Below are 19,028 nucleotides of genomic sequence, written 5' to 3' on the forward strand. Positions count from 1 at the left end.
ATTTTCCAACTCTTTAGCACTTCTTGCGCTACCATAAGCATTTGGTTCCAGAATCTTCACCTTGGTGGGATCATCACCTTTTGTGAATAGTGTTTTGCAGTGCCCTTCAAAGTAGAAGCACTTCCCCACGCATTTCTTCCTTTTTCTCTCGTACCAATTCCATTTATGCCATGGTAACTTCATGTCTTGCCGCATGATATGCCTCCAAACATGCCATACATGCAAGAACTGAAGCATATGCGCCTATTTGAAGGGCCTGCCCAACAATTGCTTCCAGCCATGTTCTCAAATAGAACCACAAAATCTGCGACTGACCGTCATGAACTTAGTCTACTCTGATACCAATTTTCACGGGGGCATTTTCTATCAGCCAAAGCCACATCCACGCGACAATCAAGTTGCACACTTGACTCATCCTTCCCAACACTAAGCAAAATTTCAGCAACTTTGTACTTAGATTAATTTTAGGAAGAAAATGTAAAGAGAACACAAGCCAAAATTGGAAACTCCCATGGCGCTCCAACTTGCCAAACCTGCCTTGTCAAGCCTTTGCCAATCATGTCTTGCCTGTCCCACGACCTTGGCCAATACTTTCCCACAACAGCCTACATGACAATGCCTTACTCATTGTTCGCATCATTGGTTTTCCCACACATAGGCTAGTAGCAAGGCCATCACGCCCAATCCTTACCACAAGCATGCCATGCCCGATGCCAAAGTGTTAGATAACCTAACAACATACTACTCTTCAGCCTAGGACAAAATCTTATGATCTGACCTCCATCTTCTGAATCAAAGCAATCCTTCGGCTGAAGTGGCTGCTAAATCTAAAGCTATCCCTGACAACCCGAATAACCACCATTGAAACTCTATATTGGGGGTGCAGTGATCGGACACAGAGCTGGAGGTGCACTGTATGATAACTGCCCTAGGCGAGAAACATAATCACTATGGCAACCGGAAGTACCATGAGATTCCTGGAGCGCTGATTGCACTGGTCGAATGGCATGACCTCTACCCAAATAACTCTACCTATAGATGTGTCACCACTAGAAATATAAAAATCACTAGGCCTCTAATCAGAAGTTGCCTCTCTCCCATGATCATGAATTCGCTCATTCCTCCTAGCAATCTTTATCACCTAAGTGAAGGAAGTTTCAGTCTCGGCCTCTTTGGCTATCTGAAGTATGATATTATAGGTAAGATCCTCTAAGAACCTTTGCACCCTTTCCCTCTCAGTAGGGATCAAGATAGTTGCATGGCAATACAAGTCCAAAAATCATGTCTCATATTAGGTGACTATATTGCTACCCTGCTAAAGACTCTCAAACTGGCTGTGTAGCTTATCTCTCAGAGTAAGTAGAATGAACTTCTCCAAGAACAATGATCCCACTGGTCTACCCAGTTCATAAACCAACCACCACCTCTTGGCTAAACCATGCATCTAAAATACGGTGAAGTCAACTCCATTGGACTTAACTAGTGCCAAATTGCGCAAGATCTCATAACAACGGTTCACAAACTCCTGGGCATCCTCTAATGGCGTATCATTGAAGTGAGGAGGAGACAACTTCGTGAACGTATGCAACCTCTTCAACTGATCAGCTGACATCACGATCCTAACCTCAAGTTACGCGGCAACAATAAGATGAACCACTACAACTGGTAGCACTCTTGGGGTAGGATAATCATGATCCATCTACTATGGGGTATGAGTGGAAGGAGTCTGAACGCCTCCCCGGGTCTTACAAGAGGCTGGTCTCATAGGAAGCATACATGCATGAACCATGCTGTCCATAAGGCCCACCATGCGGATAAAGGCATCCTGAAGCACTAGAGTAGCAATAAACCTCTCTAGGTCATGTGCTTTCTTACTGGCTCAACCAGAACAAAAATCTCATCCTCTGGATCCATCTGCGGCTCAACTGCCGCTGCTGTAGGGAAAGTGTGAGTGCCTGTGGGAGCTGCTGCACGTGCCCTGGGTTAGGCTCTAGCTCTGCCCCGGCCTCCATCTCAGCCTCTACCCGTCGTAGCAGCTGGGACTTGGGGCTACGACTCCTGATCAGCTGCGTCTGAATCATGTGTCATCACCATATAGAAGAGAATAAGAGACGAAAGATTCAAAATTTAGGACAGAACAGTCACACAATAAAGAAAGAAAGAAAGGAAGTAAGGTTTCCTAAAGCCTTATAACCTCTAAAAGATAAGTACAGACATCTCTGTGCCGATCTCCAGGACTCAACCAAGCTTGCTCATGACTTTTGAGACCTATGAAACCTAGGGCTCTTGCACTAACTTGTCACGATCCAAATTTCTAACAAACAGGATCGTGATGGCGCCTAACACCGTTTGCTAGGCAAGTCAATACTTAACAATAAATAAGTAAAGTAGACTAACAGATAACAACATAATAACCTATAATAAGAGTAAGGCTTTGATATATATATAAATATGTCTAAAAACAAACGTTGCCACACAACCTACCAAATGGTGTCACGGAGCACATGAGCTATTAAAAATACTACATATAAATTTTGAATAGAAATGCAATACTATCTGGAGTGTGCGGACGAAAAGCAGTAGTACCTCGATCTCCCTCGAGTCTACCTCAACTCAATATCAACAATCCAACATAGCTTTTTCGTTGGAACAAGCCTCTAGATCACTTGAATTTAGTCAAATAATATCCAAATAAGTAAAAACAAGCTTTAGAAACTACCCTAGTCTCAAAAACAATCTATCTTTATCATATTCGGTAAAGTTAACAAAAGGTCAACCTGGGTCCACTTGGTCGAAATCCGAATTCATGACAGAATTACGATTACCCATTTATCCCCGAGTTCAAATTTGTTATTTGTTTCGAGATACGACCTCAAACCAAGGTCTAAATCTATAAAATACAAAATCTTAAATTTATATCCAAAAACCCTATTTCTAATCTATAAAATCTTAGATTTAGGAATGAAAATCTATAAAGAATCACGGAAATTAATCAAAAACAAGTTAAGTTACAAATCTATGATGTTTGGATGAAGATCTCCCCAAATGTCAACTCTACAAGAAGTTTAGATCTAAAAAATGGGAGAAAGTGAGCTAAAGATCGAAGCCCTTACCTGTTTCCCATCCTCTAATATCGCCGGTGCGAGACTGACCTAGCAGAAGAGACATCGTAGACATAAAACTAATGGCTCGCAGATGCGAGCATGCATCGGTGCAGATGTTACAGAAGTGACACGCCCTTCTCAAGTGCAAACCTCACATCCACGACAAAAGTCGTGCAGATGCAACCCTCCCAGGTTTGAGCCTCCGCAGATGTGAACCAGCAATGCATATGTGTCTCAGAACTTTCATAATACACACCGCAGATGTGACTAGCTGCCCAGGTCTCCTTAACCACAGATGCAAGCAAGTATTTCACAAGTGTGGCCTCGCACCAGCGCACCTACATGTCGCAAATGCGACTACTGTTGTACCCCCCTTTTTTTGCAAATACGAACTTACACACGTAGGGGAGAGCTTGAGCCATATAATCGCAGGTGCAACACTTGCAACACCAATAGTGCTAAGTCTTTCAAAACAACCCGAAACTAATATGTAACTCACCAGTGCCCCTCATGGACCACTCCAAACATCCACACAATCATAATAACATTACATGAACTCGCACGCTATCTAAAATCATCAAAATAACGCCTAAAGTCAAGAATGAATCATCAAAACTCAAAGCTTTGAATGTTCATAACTTAAAATTTTTATCTTTTCAAAATAAGCACTGAAACGGCGTCGGTTCATCCGGACGCTAGCTAAATATGTGTACAAGTCCAAAATCATCATACGAACCTACCAGTATTATCAAAATACCGATATTAGATTATTTACCAACAATATTGACCGTCGTCAACTCCAACCATTTTAAAGTTTAAAAATTCAATTTTCATTGAATTTAAACTTTTCGGAAATAAAAAACGGACAACGCATGCAAGTCATAATCATCATATAAAGTTATATAAGGTTTCAAATCACAAAATGAGAAGCTAGAACTTAAAAGGACCTATCGGGTCGTTACACTTTACCTTCCTGTAGAACTATTCTAGATACACGCTGCTTTGTGCATGTCTCTTTTGTACGCGGATTTGGTGCAAGTTGAATTTGCTTGACTTGTTGAACTCGAAAAGCATGACTATTACCTCTTATTTGGTTGTACACCTTTGTTATTGATACTCGTTGTTCTATGACTATTTCTTTAGATATTTCTCTATTATTTTACATGTTATTGAGCTGCATATTATAGATAATGTGGGTATCTTTTTGACTTAAAATCTCGTCACTATTTTACTAAGGTTAGTCAAGATACTTACTAAGTACATAGGGCCGTTGTACTCATATTATATTTCTGCACCTTGCATACAGATTTTGAAGTTGAGCTGCCGTGAAGGACAAAGGCGAGCATTGAATACGTACCAACGTTCCAGATACAAGCTACCACTAGTTCATGGTAATTTTTGACTAACATTATACAACAAGTCCTTTGGATACTCATATGAATTTTCACCATCTTATATATTGTTTATCGATAATCTTTCATTCGAGTTGTGTTATATATTGCTTGGTTTACCTAACATGTTGGGGTTAGATACCATTATGATTAGGTGAAATTTTGGGATGTGACGGTCTTTCAGAAGTCAAATAGTGACTTGCTCTAAATTCTACTCATGGATATCCAAGTAAGTTTCTAACCTACCAATTTCAACCACTGATATCTACTTCGTTATCAATTCGAGTACCAAGAACAACATCTTTATGTTCCTCTAACTACACAAGTCACAAATGACTTGATACAACCTCATGGAACCTAAATGTATCGAATACTCTAATCCGTAGATCTTTGAAGTCTTTCCTTAAATATGTTCCCCACTCCAACACAAAGAAACAAGGAATATAACTTCTTAAAATATACTTCTCAACCAAAGGATCTCCAAGAGATCTTATTACACATAGGCAGAAACGTTTTTGAATCATAAGTTGAATCCTAAAAATTTCCGATGCATATTCTATCCGAGTATCATCAAATTTAACCACTAACCGAAAGTCTCCTACCAACGAAAGTTATTGTAAAGGGATAATATGCAAATGGTTAAATGAGGAAAGGGGTGAGGGTTTTGGTCAAAATAAACGAGCTAGGCAATTTACGGAGGATTGGCATTTTCAAATGTGCGTGATTTAATTTGATTTGGGTTACACGTGGAAGCATTATAACTTTCCACACTGGACGCTTAAATGTCCCGTTAATTATAGGGGTCCATTTTGGTCAAAACGAAATGGCGTGACAAGCGTTTCTCTGGATTGATGTGTTAAATCTTATAATTAGTTGTTGATGTGTTTGATAAAACATTAATATATATATATATATATATATATATATATATATATATATATATATATATATATATATATATATTTATGCCATTACATTTATTTACAAACAAAAAAAATACAGTAAGAAGCATCGATACAAATTAAGGAATGACGAATCATAGAATGAAGTGGAGAGGGGAGTTAAGGGTTCTTTATTCAGACCATATACCGTACTCTTATCTTGATATGATAATTACTTTAATATAATTTTGTCACTTATTGTTAATATAAAGAAAAATAAACTCTGAATATTGTTCTCTTGCATGCGATGTGGTGATAATATGAAGAATTCTAGATAAAAAAAGATAATATGAACAATTATATTTTAATATTATATCTTGTTGACCAGATGGGGCTAACATAAAGAATTATATATTGCCATAATAGAAAATATTAAACGTTGTCATATTTATTTTAATATTAAATATTTATATCCTGCTGCCAAAGTGGTGCTAGTGTAGAGAAGCATTGTCATGATATAAAAAATTATATATTGCCATAAAATAAAGAAATATACTTGGTCATATTTGTTTTACTATTAGATATTTGTCTCCTGCTGCCAAAGGGGTGCTACTAGAGAGAAACAAATCTTGTCATAATATAAAAGAATATATTTTGTCATTTACAATTATGTTAAAGAATTAATTATTAGAGTACATTTTTCTCTTTCTTGCAAAGTGGATCTAATTTTTTGAACAAATATTCCCACCTGTTGCATTCAGATATCGATAAGAACAAAAGAACAAATATGTTGCACTTTTCTTACATGTTGAGAACAACATTGTATACGCGTAAAATCTAGCTCATGGTATATCCTAACCTCCGACAAGATAAGTCAGACTCCAGATATGGCAATAAGGGACCGAAACCGATCCTAAGTCCTACCGGGTTGGAACCCGGGGGCATGATGCCTGCCTTCGAGGATATCGAGGGCGCAATCCAAGAATCGATCCTAGTCTCGAATGACTTTGAAAAATATTGTCAAACGATCCAGCATAGCCAACAGAAGGCCGAAATATCCGTGACCGGCCGAATGTTACGACGGGGATCTCGGCACGTATCAATAAGGAACCGACAATCACTGAATCAAAAGATCTTTTACCTTTTATAGAATTGTACATAAAGTAGGACTCCCTACTATATAAAGGGGGTCTAATAATTCATTAAAGGCATTGTAACCCGCATTCCATGTCAATATATCATTATTTTTCTATTATTAGTTCTTTTGCTTTCGTTCGTCAGTGTTTGTTGTTACGAGCCAGGATCGAGGAAAAATATTTCACTAAGGCTTCAATCGTCTTCCTCGTGTATTTGAGTTTACTTCATCCTTATTTATTTAATTTGTCTTTATTTACCGCTTTGTGTCAAATAAATATGTGTATCCTTAAAACCACTTATAAATTTAATTGTTATACGATTTTGAGCGTAAACAGTTTGGCACCCACCGTGGGGCTGAGGATAATAGTGGCTATTTAATACAAATTTCTATAACACACACTACTTTACATATGTTCTTTGGGGTGTTTCTAATTTCAGGTTAAAGCCCAAAATGTCAAACTCCTAGTCAGCACCTCTACATGTTGACAATGAGTCTAGTCATCACGGCGAAAATAACAACATAGTGCCCAGTGGCGAGGTACCAACTATTGATCCCATCGGAATTCCGGTCGCTGACCCGATTGACGCCAAATCGCATGTGGCCATCAACGCAAATCTGCCTACCGACCCTGAGAATAACGTCCGTGGTGAAGCCCGATCAGCAGCCCGAAATACACTAGACATTGGTGGGGACGAGATCAATTTATGGGTGATCTTTGAAATGTTGCAGGCTCAACAGGTGGCGATAGCCTAGTTACAGAACCAAAGCCGTGCGCCGAGCAGAGTTGAACCCGATCCACCCCGGGAAGTCACCCGCAGAAACGAACTGGTCGCAGAGAGGCCTAATGAAAATGAATCGGGGACCAACCCCGAGATCATAAAGATGCTTGAAGAACTGACAAAACTGGTAGAATTAGGAGAGAAGAAAATCGAAGCTAATGATAAAAAGGTGGAAAATTACAATTCTAGGGTCGACCAAATCCCAGGAGCACCGCTGATATTAAAAGGCCTGGATTCCAAGAAGTTCGTTCAAAAACCTTTTTCTCCGAGCGCAGCTCCACAGTCGATCCCTAAGAAGTTCCGCATGCTCGAGATTCCTAAGTACAACGGAACGACCGACCCAAATGAGCATGTGACCTCCTATACATATGACATCAAAGGGAACGACTTGGAGGATGATAAGATATGTCTGTCTTGTTGAAAAAGTTCAGGGAGACCCTGTCAGAAGGAGCTATGATATGGTATCACAACCTACCTCTTAATTCTATTGACTCGTTTGTTATACTTGCATATTCCTTCATAAAAGCACATGCCTGGGTTATCAAATTCGAGACCAGGAAGTCAGACCTTTTCAAAGTAAAACAGAAGGATAACGAGATGCTCAGAGAGTTCGTGTTCCGGTTTCAAATGGAATGGATGGATCTGCCGTCGGTCACTGATGATTTGGACATTCAGGCTTTCACCCAAGGACTCAACATTCAAAGCTCGTTGGCTTCATAATAGTTGAAAAAAGATCCGGCTGTCACTTGGGCCGATGTCCATAACCGGTATCAGTCAAAAATCAGTATCAAAGATGATCAGCTTGGGGTCCCTTCCGGGTCTCTGTATCCCGTCAGAACCATCGGCAGAGTCAAGAGAGTCATTGATCGTGAACCGAGATCTAACAGGGATCGGTATCAGCCGTACAATGGAGACCGAAGAAGCAATGGGTCTGGGCGGAACCCTATGAGAAATGAAAGGAGAAATGAACGAGGTCAAAATAATCGAGGACTCATGAAAAATAATAGCTTCGACAGGCCCGTCGGGCCTAAAGAAGCGCCAAGGTTATCATAATACAACTTCAACGTCGATGTCGCTGCCATCGTATCTGCCATCAGACACATCAAAGATACCAAATGGCCTCGACCACTACAGTCTGATCCAGACCAAAGGGATCTTAACCTAATGTGTAAATAGCACGGCACTCATGTCCACCGAACAAAAAACTACCGACAATTAAGAGATGAGGTGGCCCGGCTGTTCAACAACGAACATCTTCGAGAGTTCCTGAGTGATCGGGCCAAGAACCACTTCAGGAATAGAGATTCTAATAAACAGACCTAGCAGGAGGAACCTCAACACGTCATTAACATGATCATCGGTGGGGTTGATATTTCCCAGGGGCCAATGCTGAAGCGCACCAAAGTATCCATCACAAGGAAAAAATGGACTCGAGATTACGTACCGGAAGGAACCTTGTCTTTCAACGACAAAGACGCTGAGGGGATCGTGCAGCCCAACAATGATGCACTGATAATATCTGTACTCAGAAATAAATCTCGAGTTAAGCATGTGTTAATTGATCTAGGTAGCTCAGCCAACATCATCAGATCGAGGGTCGTAGAACAATTCGGCCTACAAGATTAGATCGTATCTGTGGTCCAAGTCCTTAACGGGTTCAACATGGTATGTGAGACCACTAAAGGGGAGATGACATTACCGATGAATATCACCAGAACAATTCAGGTAGCCAAGTTCTATATAATCGAAGGATATATGAGATGCGACGCCTTGTGCGTGAGGCCATGGATTAACAACATGAGAGCAATACCCTTAACACTGCACTAGGTACTGAAATTCCCAACACTCGGAGGAATCAAAACTGTTTATGGGAAATAATCGGCTGCCAAGGAAATGTTCGGGATCGATGAGGTGATCCCTACATCTACACTCTCGACATCGAAGGGTTAGAATTCGATGGCCAAAGACGAGGCCAAATAGCAATTACCGGTACTAGCCTCGATAGAAACGGAGAAAGAAGGGGTAGACGAGTACAACGAATACAGAGTTACTAGATCTTTCATAGCCCCCGACGATTCCAACGCTACCAAATCAACGGTCGAGGAACTGGAGAAAGTCGTACTAATCTAATACTTGCCCGGTCGAAAGGTATACCTGTGCACGGGTTAAGCCTCGAGCTCAGCAAAAAACTCATTTAATTTCTTGTAGCTAACGAAGATTATTTCTCTCGGTCCCACCTTGATATGACAGGGATCCTACCAGAAATAACCACTCACAAGCTAATCCTGGACTCGAAGTTCCACCCGGCCAAGCAGAAGAGGTGACCCTAGTCTGAGGTCAAACACATTTTCATCAAGGATGCGGTATCTAAACTCTTTAAAATAGGGTCAATTTGGGAGGTTAAATACCCGAATTGGTTAGCAAACACAGTGGTAATCCCTAAAATGAGAATACATTAAGAATGTGTGTAGACTATAAAGACTTGAATAAGGCATATCCCAAGGACTCCTTCCCTCTACCCAACATCGATCGCATGATCGATGCAACGTCCGGCCATGAGATCCTCAGTTTTCTCGATGCCTAGTCCTGGTACAACCAAATACGGATGAACCCGGGCGATCGGGAAAAAACCTGCTTCATCTCTAAGTACGACACCTACTGCTATAACGTGATGCTATTCAGACTAAAAACTGTCGGTTCCATTTACCAACGCCTAGTAAACCGGATGTTTGAGGAACAAATAAGAAAATCACTGGAGGTTTACATTGACGATATGTTGGTAAAGTCCCTCCACACAGAGGTCCATTTGAAACATTTGTAGGAAACCTTCAGCATATTGAAGAAATACAATATGAAGCTGAATCCGGAGAAGTGTGCATTCGGAGTTGGATCCGTAAATTCCTCGAATTCCTGGTATCCAACCGGGGAATCGAGATCAACCCCGATAAGATCAATGCCATCGAAGATATCACTGATGTGGACAATGTGAAGGCCATACAAAGAGAAACTGGACGCATAGCCGCCCTGGGGCGATTCATCTCGGGGTCTTCCAAAAAAAGCCACCGGTTCTTCTCACCATTGAAAAGGAATAATAACTTCTCGTGGATCCCGGAGTGTCAACGGGCCTTGGAGGAGCTCAAGCGATATCTATCGAGCCCACCACTACTCCACACGCCGAAGACAGATGAGCAGCTATACCTGTACTTGACAGTATCAGAGATAGCGGTAAGTAGAGTCCTAGTCCGGGAAGAGAAAGGTACACAATTTCCATATTACTATGTTAGCAGAACTTTAGGCGAGGCCGAAACTAGATACCCTTACCTAGATAAATTGGCGCTCGCTTTGCTAAGCGCCTCTAGGAAGCTGAAATCGTATTTTCAATGTCACCCCATATGTGTTGTGACTACTTACCCATAGAGGAATTTAATGCATAAACCCAAGCTCTCGGGACGGTTGGCCAAATAGGCCGTGGAGATCAGTGGGTACGATATTGAATATCGGCCCCGTACCGCCATTAAATCTCAAATTTTGGCACACTTTATAGACAACTTTACACCGTCCCTAATACCCGAGGTCGAAAGAGAGTTATTATTGAACTCGGGGACTTTATCGGGGATCTGGACCCTCTTTATGGACGGCGCCTCGAAAGCAAAAGGGTCCAGATTTGGCATTGTATTGAAGCCACCAACAGGCAATGTAGTTAGACAATCTGTTAGGACTGTAAAATTGACTAACAACAAGGCCGAATATGAGGCCATGATTGCAGATCCCAAACTAGCCAAAAGCTTGGGGGCGGAGGTGATCGAGCTAAGTGCGACTCCCTTCTTGTGGTGAACCAAGTTAATGGGACGTTCGAGGTTAGAGAGGAACGAACGCAAAGGTACCTGGATAAGTTGCAAGTAACATTACATCGGTTCAAAGAGTTGACTCTACAACACGTACCTCGAGATCAAAACAGTGAGGCCGATGCCCTTGCCAACTTAGGGTCGTCGGTCGAGGACGATGAGTTCAACTCGAGGGCAGTCGTACAACTCATGAGATCGGTAGTAGAAGACGGCCACACCGAGATAAACTCAACAAGCCTAACTTGGGACTGAAGAAATAAATATATAGAATATCTAAAGACCGGAAAACTGACCTCAAATACAAAAAGAATCAAGGGCCCTGCATACTAAGGCAGCCCGGTTTAACTTGTTCGAAGACGGAACCCTGTTCAGAAGAATGTTTGATGGCCCGCTCGCGATACGTCTTGGAGCGGGAGATACAAAGTACGTTCTGAGGGAAATTCACGAAGGTACCTGCGGAAATCATTCAAGTGCTGAATCATTGGTTTGAAAAATAATCAAAGTCGGCTACTATTGGATCGACATGGAAAAGGACGCGAAGGAGTTCGTACGAAAATGTGATGAATGTCAAAGGGATGCTCCGATGATTCATCAACCCGGGGAGCTGCTGCATTCAGTCTTATCACCCTGGCCATTCACGAAATGGGGGATGGACATTATATTGTTTATGACTTACTATTTTTCTAAGTGGGTGGAAGCCCAGGCATATGAGAAGGTCAGGTAGAAGGAAGTCATCTATTTCATTTGGGACCACATCATATGTCGGTACGGAATGCCGGTCGAGATCGGGTGCGTCAACGGGAAATAGTTCATCGGTAGCAAAGTAAGAAAGTTTCTTGAGGACCATAAAATCAAAAGGATCCTATCAACACCCTACCATCCTAGTGGGAACGGACAAGCAGAATCCACTAACAAAACCATAATCCAAAACCTCAAAAAGAGGTTGACCGACGCCAAGGGAATATGGAAAGAAATCTTGCTCGAAGTCCTGTGGTCATACCCTACAACCTCGAATTCCATTACCGGGCTACCCCGTTCTCGCTGGTTTATGGTACCGAAGCTCTGATACCGATCGAAGTCGGAGAATCATGTCTCAGGTTCCGATATGCAACCAATGAATCGAACGACGAAACCATTAATACGAGCCTGGATCTGATAGATGAAAGGCGCGAAGTCGCCCTTGTTCGGTTGGCCGCCAAAAAACATCACTTTGGGAGGTTTTACAATCGAATAGCCCACCTTCAATATTCAATGTCAGGGACTTAGTGTTAAGGAAGGTGATAAGTAGGGATTTTAACCTATTATTTGCTCTCTTTTACTTGTGTTTTAGGCAAAACATACTTGAAGGTATTCCCGGAAACTAATGAAATATGCTTGCTTGTAGGAATTGTTCAAAATGAGCCAAAGGAATCAAAATCAACTCACAAAGGAGTCAAAAGTTTATTAACAACCAAGGCTGGGCAAAGAGGTCTGAAGCACGAACCGCACAAATAATGTGCGGCCGCAAAAGTTATGACGCGACCATGATCAAAATTATGCGGTCCACAAGAGGGAGATCCAGAGAGTGTGATTTTGGGCTAAGTGATGAGCGCGGATCGCATCAGAATTGTGCGGCCGCAAAAGTCACTGTGCAGCCGCAATTGAAATTACGTGGTCCGCGATGACTGAGATTCAGAGAGCTGACAACTTGAGCAAAAGAGAGAAGTGCGGACCGTACAAGAATTGTGCGGACGCGACTGAAATTATGCGTTCCGAAAGATGAAGAATCATAAAATGATTTCAAGCCAAACTCAAGAACGTGGACCGCATCAATTTTATGCGACCGTATAATCTGGAGCGTGACCGCTCTTAGAATTACGCGGTCCGTGAAAGTTTAGCTCAACCCAGATCCAAAAGAGAGGAACGTGACACGTATCAAAATTATGCGGCCGCAAAAGCAAGAGTGCGGCCACACTCAGTATTACGCGGTCGCTCAACCTCCATAGGGGCATTTTTGTCAGATATTTTCAGCTTAGTATAAATAGAACTTTTTGTCATATTTAAGGTATGTGAGGTTATGTTATGTTTTGTATACGACTGACTTTTCTGTTTTCGAACATTTTATACTAGATTCACTTATTAACATTAGATTTTCATTCCATAAATTAATATTATGGATTTTATCTTCATTTCAACTTTAATTTCTGTTATTTCCATGAGTAGCTAAACCCATAGCTAGGTTGTGACCCAACCCTAATGAGGGTATTTAATGGGTATTTGATTTTAGGGCTTGAATGTGAATGGGTTAGTGATATGTAGCCTAGTTCTTGCTAGAATTCAAGAAATAATGGTTGCAAATATTGATTCATGCTTTTATGACTTAGTCTCTATTTGAGAAAGAGGGACTAAGTCTAGAAAAACTAGGCTAATAGGGAATTGGGGTGAACTCAAGAAATTGATAGCCCCAATTAAAGGGTTGAACCTAGAGATAGTAACACCCAGCTTGAGCTAGTATCACTTGATTTGCATGAATACCCATTTGGTTTTGAGAAAGCCAAATTGGGTAGAATCACTCAAACTACCGAGAGGTATAGAGCTGAGTACCTGGGTGTGATAGCTATATTACAATCCCAACTAATCAAGCTTGCCCTAGATTTTGCTACCCGTTAGATATCCACCTAGGTAGAAGTCACTACCCTAGTCTCTTTAAACATTTGAAAAACAACAACAAAAATATTGTTCTCAGTTTCAATTATTGCACTCTTTAGAATAAAGTTAGAAATAGAAATAATCAATCATGTTTGTGGAAGTGAAATTTAAGCCAAAACATGAAATTAACTTAGATATACACCTAATCCCATATTCTAACTCCCTGTGAATTCGATCCTGACCTTTGTTGGATTTATTATTGCATCAACCACCTCGCTACTCAATTGTGGTGTAGGTTTGGCACAGATCAATATTTGGCGCCGTTGCCGGGGAGTTAAATAGATTTAGCTATATATCTAGGTATTTGTATGTTTTGTCTTTCTTTCCTTCCGAGTCACTAATTTTGTTTGTGAATTTCTTTTAGGTACAAAATGGCCCTTAACAATGAGCCCCTCAGAAATTTTCCATTGGGGGAGCAGGTCGATGATGATAAAGTGGATAAGGTTCATCCCGAGCCTCAAGTAAACAGGTGAGGCCGACCGCCTCCACCAAGAGCAGCGCACCAGGTGCTGCCGAATGAGGGCTATGCAAGTGCAATAGTCCCGCCCCGGTTTAGGGCGGGCAACTTCAAATTACCAACGTGATGCTTACACTTCTTGAGCAGCGGGGTTTCTTCACCGGAGCTCCACATCTAAATGCCTAAGAGCATCTCAAGGGTTTCGTTGATACTTGTACGGGGAGCAAGCAAACAAATGTCACCGAGGATGCACTGCGGTTAAGGTTGTTTCCCTTTTCACTACGGGGAAAGGCTTTGGACTGGATAGAGAGATTGCCCAATCATTCCATCCACACTTGGAATGAGTTGACCGAGAAGTTCATTGCCAAATTCTTATCTCTGAGGGACATGGACACACTAAGGGATGGAATTTTAGCGTTCAAACAAGAGCCCAATGAGCCATTGCACGAGATTTGGGAAAGATATCGCACCATGGTCAAAGAATGGCCGAACAATGATATGACCGAGGACATGATCCAACAGACCTTCTACAGGGGGATCAACACAACAAATCAGTGTGTGGTAAATCAACTCACTGGAGGTAACTTCATGAACATGCCTTATTCTGAAGCTTGTGAAATCTTGGATGAGATGGCGGACACCTCTTTGGCGTGGCAAAGTAGAGCCAATGTTCTTCAGGGTGACCCAAATGTTATTCACCTACATAAGGAGCTACATGATCATGGGCAAGCTATTGTGGATTTGACAACCACCATGAACCAATTGGCCAAGGCTCAGGTTCAACAGGTTCAAGGGTCGAAACAGGTGAATGCTATGGAAGGGGTGAACATGATGGTAAACAAGAGACGACAACGAGGTCAATAAGTACAAAACCATCAAGAACAATTTGAGCAAAGTAATAGTGGGTATAATTAAGATGATTCATATGATGAGCAAGATGAAGAGGTTCAATTTGTCAACAATTATCAGGTTCAAAGAAGCAATGCTCCAAATAAACAACAATGGAGATCACAAGGAAACCAGGGAAACTGGAACAACCAAGGCTACCAAGGAAATTGGAGTGGTAGAAACATCAATAATCAAAGCAATTGGGGTAATCAAGGTAATCAAGTCAATTAGGGAGGAAATAATCAAGGTAATTAGGGTGGCAATAATCAAAGCAATTGGGGGAACAACAATAATCAAGGGGGTTGGAACAATAGTAATCAAGGAAATCAGGGGTCGGGCTTTCAGAGGCGCCCGATGTATCAACAACCAAAAACCCGCCTCCATATCCGTCGTGGGGTCCTAGTTTTTTCCATATTGAAATGGGACGGATTGAAAACATGTTTAAGCAAATTATGGAGAAAAACGCCGACTCCGATGCCCAATTAGCCTCCCACAACACTTCTATCCGTAACTTGGAGGTTCAACTTGGCCAAATTTCTCAAGCTTTAAATACTCTCCCAAATGAGGCACTACCTAGTGATACGGTGGTGAACCCGAAAGGTGGTAATACAGGGCATGCAATGGCCGTGACAACAAGAAGTGGGAGAGGTAGAGTTGCTAGTACCTCAAACCAAAGAAGACATATGGGTGATGATGTGTTGGTGCAAGATGATTATGAGCCAGCAATGATGTTCAAGCTAATGAAGAAGCGAGGATTGATATTGATGAAAATGTGGAGGAGACACAAGAAGAAGTGAACCCGTCTAGGGAGCACGTGACTAACATGCCGGAACCGGTAGTGCCAAAGGCTAAGGTACCAATGCCAAGGCCTCCGCCTCCATACCCTCAAAGGCTTGTAAATCAAAACAATGAGAATCAATTCACGAAATTCATTGATATGATGAAACGTTTGTCCATAAATGTGCCATTGGTTGAAGCCTTAGAACAAATGTCGAGATATGCCAAGTTCATGAAGGATTTGGTAACAAAAAAGAGATCAATAAATTGTGAAACGATCAAAATGACACATTAAGTGAGTGCTATGGTGCACTCCATGGCTCCAAAGTTGGAAGACCCGGTGCTTTCACAATCCCGTGCACTATTGGGAGTGCCGATTTCGGCAAAGATTTATGAGATTTGGGGGCAAGCATTAACTTGATGCCCTATTATGTGTTCAAAATGTTTGGGATTGGGCAACCAAGACGCACATCCATGAGGTTGCAAATGGCGGATCAGACAATGAAAAGTCCATTGGGGATAATTGATGATGTGTTAGTTAGGGTCGACAAGTTCATCCTTCCCGCAGATTTTGTGATACATGACTGTGAGGTTGACTACAACGTGCCAATAATTATGGGGAGACCTTTCCTTACTACAGGGAAGGCCTTGGTTGATGTGGAAGCTCGAGAGCTCACCTTCCGGGTGGGCGATGAAAAATTGGTGTTCCATATTTGTAAATTAATGAGGCAGCCAAATAGTAACGAAGTGTGTTCGTTCATGGATCTTGTGACCGAAGTAATTGTTGATGACACAAGTGTTGTGATAAATGTAGAAGACACCTTGGAAATTGTATTGTTGAATCATGATGAGGATGAGAAAGAAGGCTTTGTAGAATGTGTTAATGCTTTGCAAGGAATGGGATTATATACTTATAATCCCTGGAAACTTTCCTTGGATCTCGAAAATCGGAAGACTCCACCAACAAAGAACTCAATCGAGGAGCCTCCCACCTTGGATTTAAAGACGATTGAATGAGGCCATGGAAGAGGTAATAAAGAAAGAGATCATCAAGTGGTTAGATGGCGGGGGGGTTTACCCCATTTTTGATAGTTCGTGGACCTCGCCGGTGCAATGTGTCCCAAAGTAAGGGGGAATGACTGTGATCACCAATGAAACAAAATGAATTGATCCCCACAAGAACTGTCACCGGGTGGAGAGTGTGCATGGATAATAGAAAGCTCAACAAAGTTGCGCGGAAAGACCATTTTCCTCTTCCATTTCTTGATCAAATGTTGGATACGTTAGCCGGACGTGCTTATTATTGCTTCTTGGATCGATATTCCGGATATAACCAGAATTGTATTGCACCTGAAGACCAAGAGAAGACCACCTTCACTTGTCCATATGGCACTTTCGCATTCTCGCGGATGCCATTCGGGTTATGCAATGCACCGGCAACTTTTCAGCGGTGTATGATGTCCATCTTCACCGATATGGTGGAGGACTTTCTCGAGGTTTTCATGAATGATTTCTCTGTCGTGGGGGATTCTTTTGAAGAGTGCTTGGATAACTTGGATAAGGTATTGGCAAGTTGTGAAGAAACTAACTTTGTGTTGAATTGGGAGAAGTGTTACTTTATGGTCAAAGAGGGCATTGTCCTCGATCACATGATTTCCAAGAATGGTATTCAGGTTGATAAAGTAAAAATTGAAGTGATATCCAAACTCCCTCCCCCTACTTCCACAAAGGGAGTGAGAAGCTTTCTAGGTCATGCGGGGTTCTACCGCCGATTCATCAAGGACTTTTCTAAGGTGGTAAACCCCTTGTACAAACTATTGGAGAAAGATTCTAAGTTCCATTTCAATGAAGATTGTATGAAAGCATTTTAACTATTCAAGAATAAGTTGACTACCACTCCTATTATTACCGCGCCAAATTGGAGCTTACCATTTGAGCTCATGTGTGATGCAAGCGATGTAGCGGTTGGTGCGGTATTGGGGCAATGAATAAATAAGATCTTTCATCCAGTCTACTATGCTAGAAAGACCATGAATGAGGCCCAAGTCAACTATACGGTGACCGAGAAAGAACTCTTAGCCATTGTCTTTGCAATGCAGATGTTCCGCCCGTACCTAATGGGTACAAAGGTAATTGATCTTACCGACCATGCGGCACTTCGTTATTTCATGAGCAAGAAAGACTCTAAGGCAATGTCGATGTGGTGGGTGCTTCTATTGCAAGAGTTTGATCTAGAGATTAAAGACAGAAAGGGTAGTGAGAATCAAGTGGCGGACCACTTGTCCCGATTGGAGGAGGAGGGGAGGCCACACGATGGCCTTGAGATCAATGATTCATTTCATAACGAACAACTCCTTTCCATTTCTATGACTGGGATGCCATGGTTTGCCTATGTGGCCAACTATCTTGTGAGTGAAATTATTCCGAATGAGTTCTCCTCAAACCAAAGGAAGAAGCTCAAACGGGATTGCCTGGACTACTATTGGAATGAGCCATATCTCTTCAAAATTTGTACTGATGGTGTTATCCGAAGATGTGTACCAGAAGAAGAACAATTGGGTATTCTTGAAGCTTGCCAATCTTCGCCCTATGGTGGTCACCAGGGTGGGGCGAGAACTACTACACAGGTCCTAAGTTATCGATTCTATTGTCCTACCTTGTACAAAGATGCTAACAAGCTCGTTAAGCGTTGTGATGAATGTCAAAAGGATGGTGGGATCTCCAAGAAAACTGAGATGCCTCTCACCACCATCCTGGAGATTGATATTTTTGATATTTGGGGCATTGATTTTATGGGTCCATTTGTGAGCTCATGCGGGAACACCTATATATTGGTAGATGTGGATTACGTGTCCAAATGGGTTGAAGTCGTGGCTTTGCCCAATAATGAAGCTCGGAGTGTGTTAGTTTTCTTGAAGAAGAACATATTCATAAGGTTTGGTACTCCAAGGGCCATCATTAGTGATGGAGGTTCACATTTTTGCAACAAAGCCTTTGACACTTTACTCTCCAAGTATGGTGTCACTCACAAGGTGTCAACCCCCTCACACCCCCAGGCAATTGGACAGGTTGAAGTCTCC

At 41.8% G+C, this 19,028-nt stretch overlaps 1 protein-coding gene across 1 annotated transcript; it reads left to right on the forward strand.

Moving 5' to 3' along the window:
- The first annotated feature begins 17,423 nt into the window (after positions 1-17,423).
- On the forward strand, positions 17,424-17,819 carry LOC138909652 (uncharacterized mitochondrial protein AtMg00860-like). The gene has a single exon (XM_070200863.1). It carries the CDS (start codon positions 17,424-17,426, stop codon positions 17,817-17,819), a length of 396 nt encoding a protein of 131 aa, XP_070056964.1.
- Positions 17,820-19,028: the final 1,209 nt, after the last annotated feature.

Source organism: Nicotiana tomentosiformis, chromosome 4 (assembly GCF_000390325.3).
Source record: "Nicotiana tomentosiformis chromosome 4, ASM39032v3, whole genome shotgun sequence".
Classification (NCBI taxonomy): Eukaryota; Viridiplantae; Streptophyta; class Magnoliopsida; order Solanales; family Solanaceae; genus Nicotiana; species Nicotiana tomentosiformis.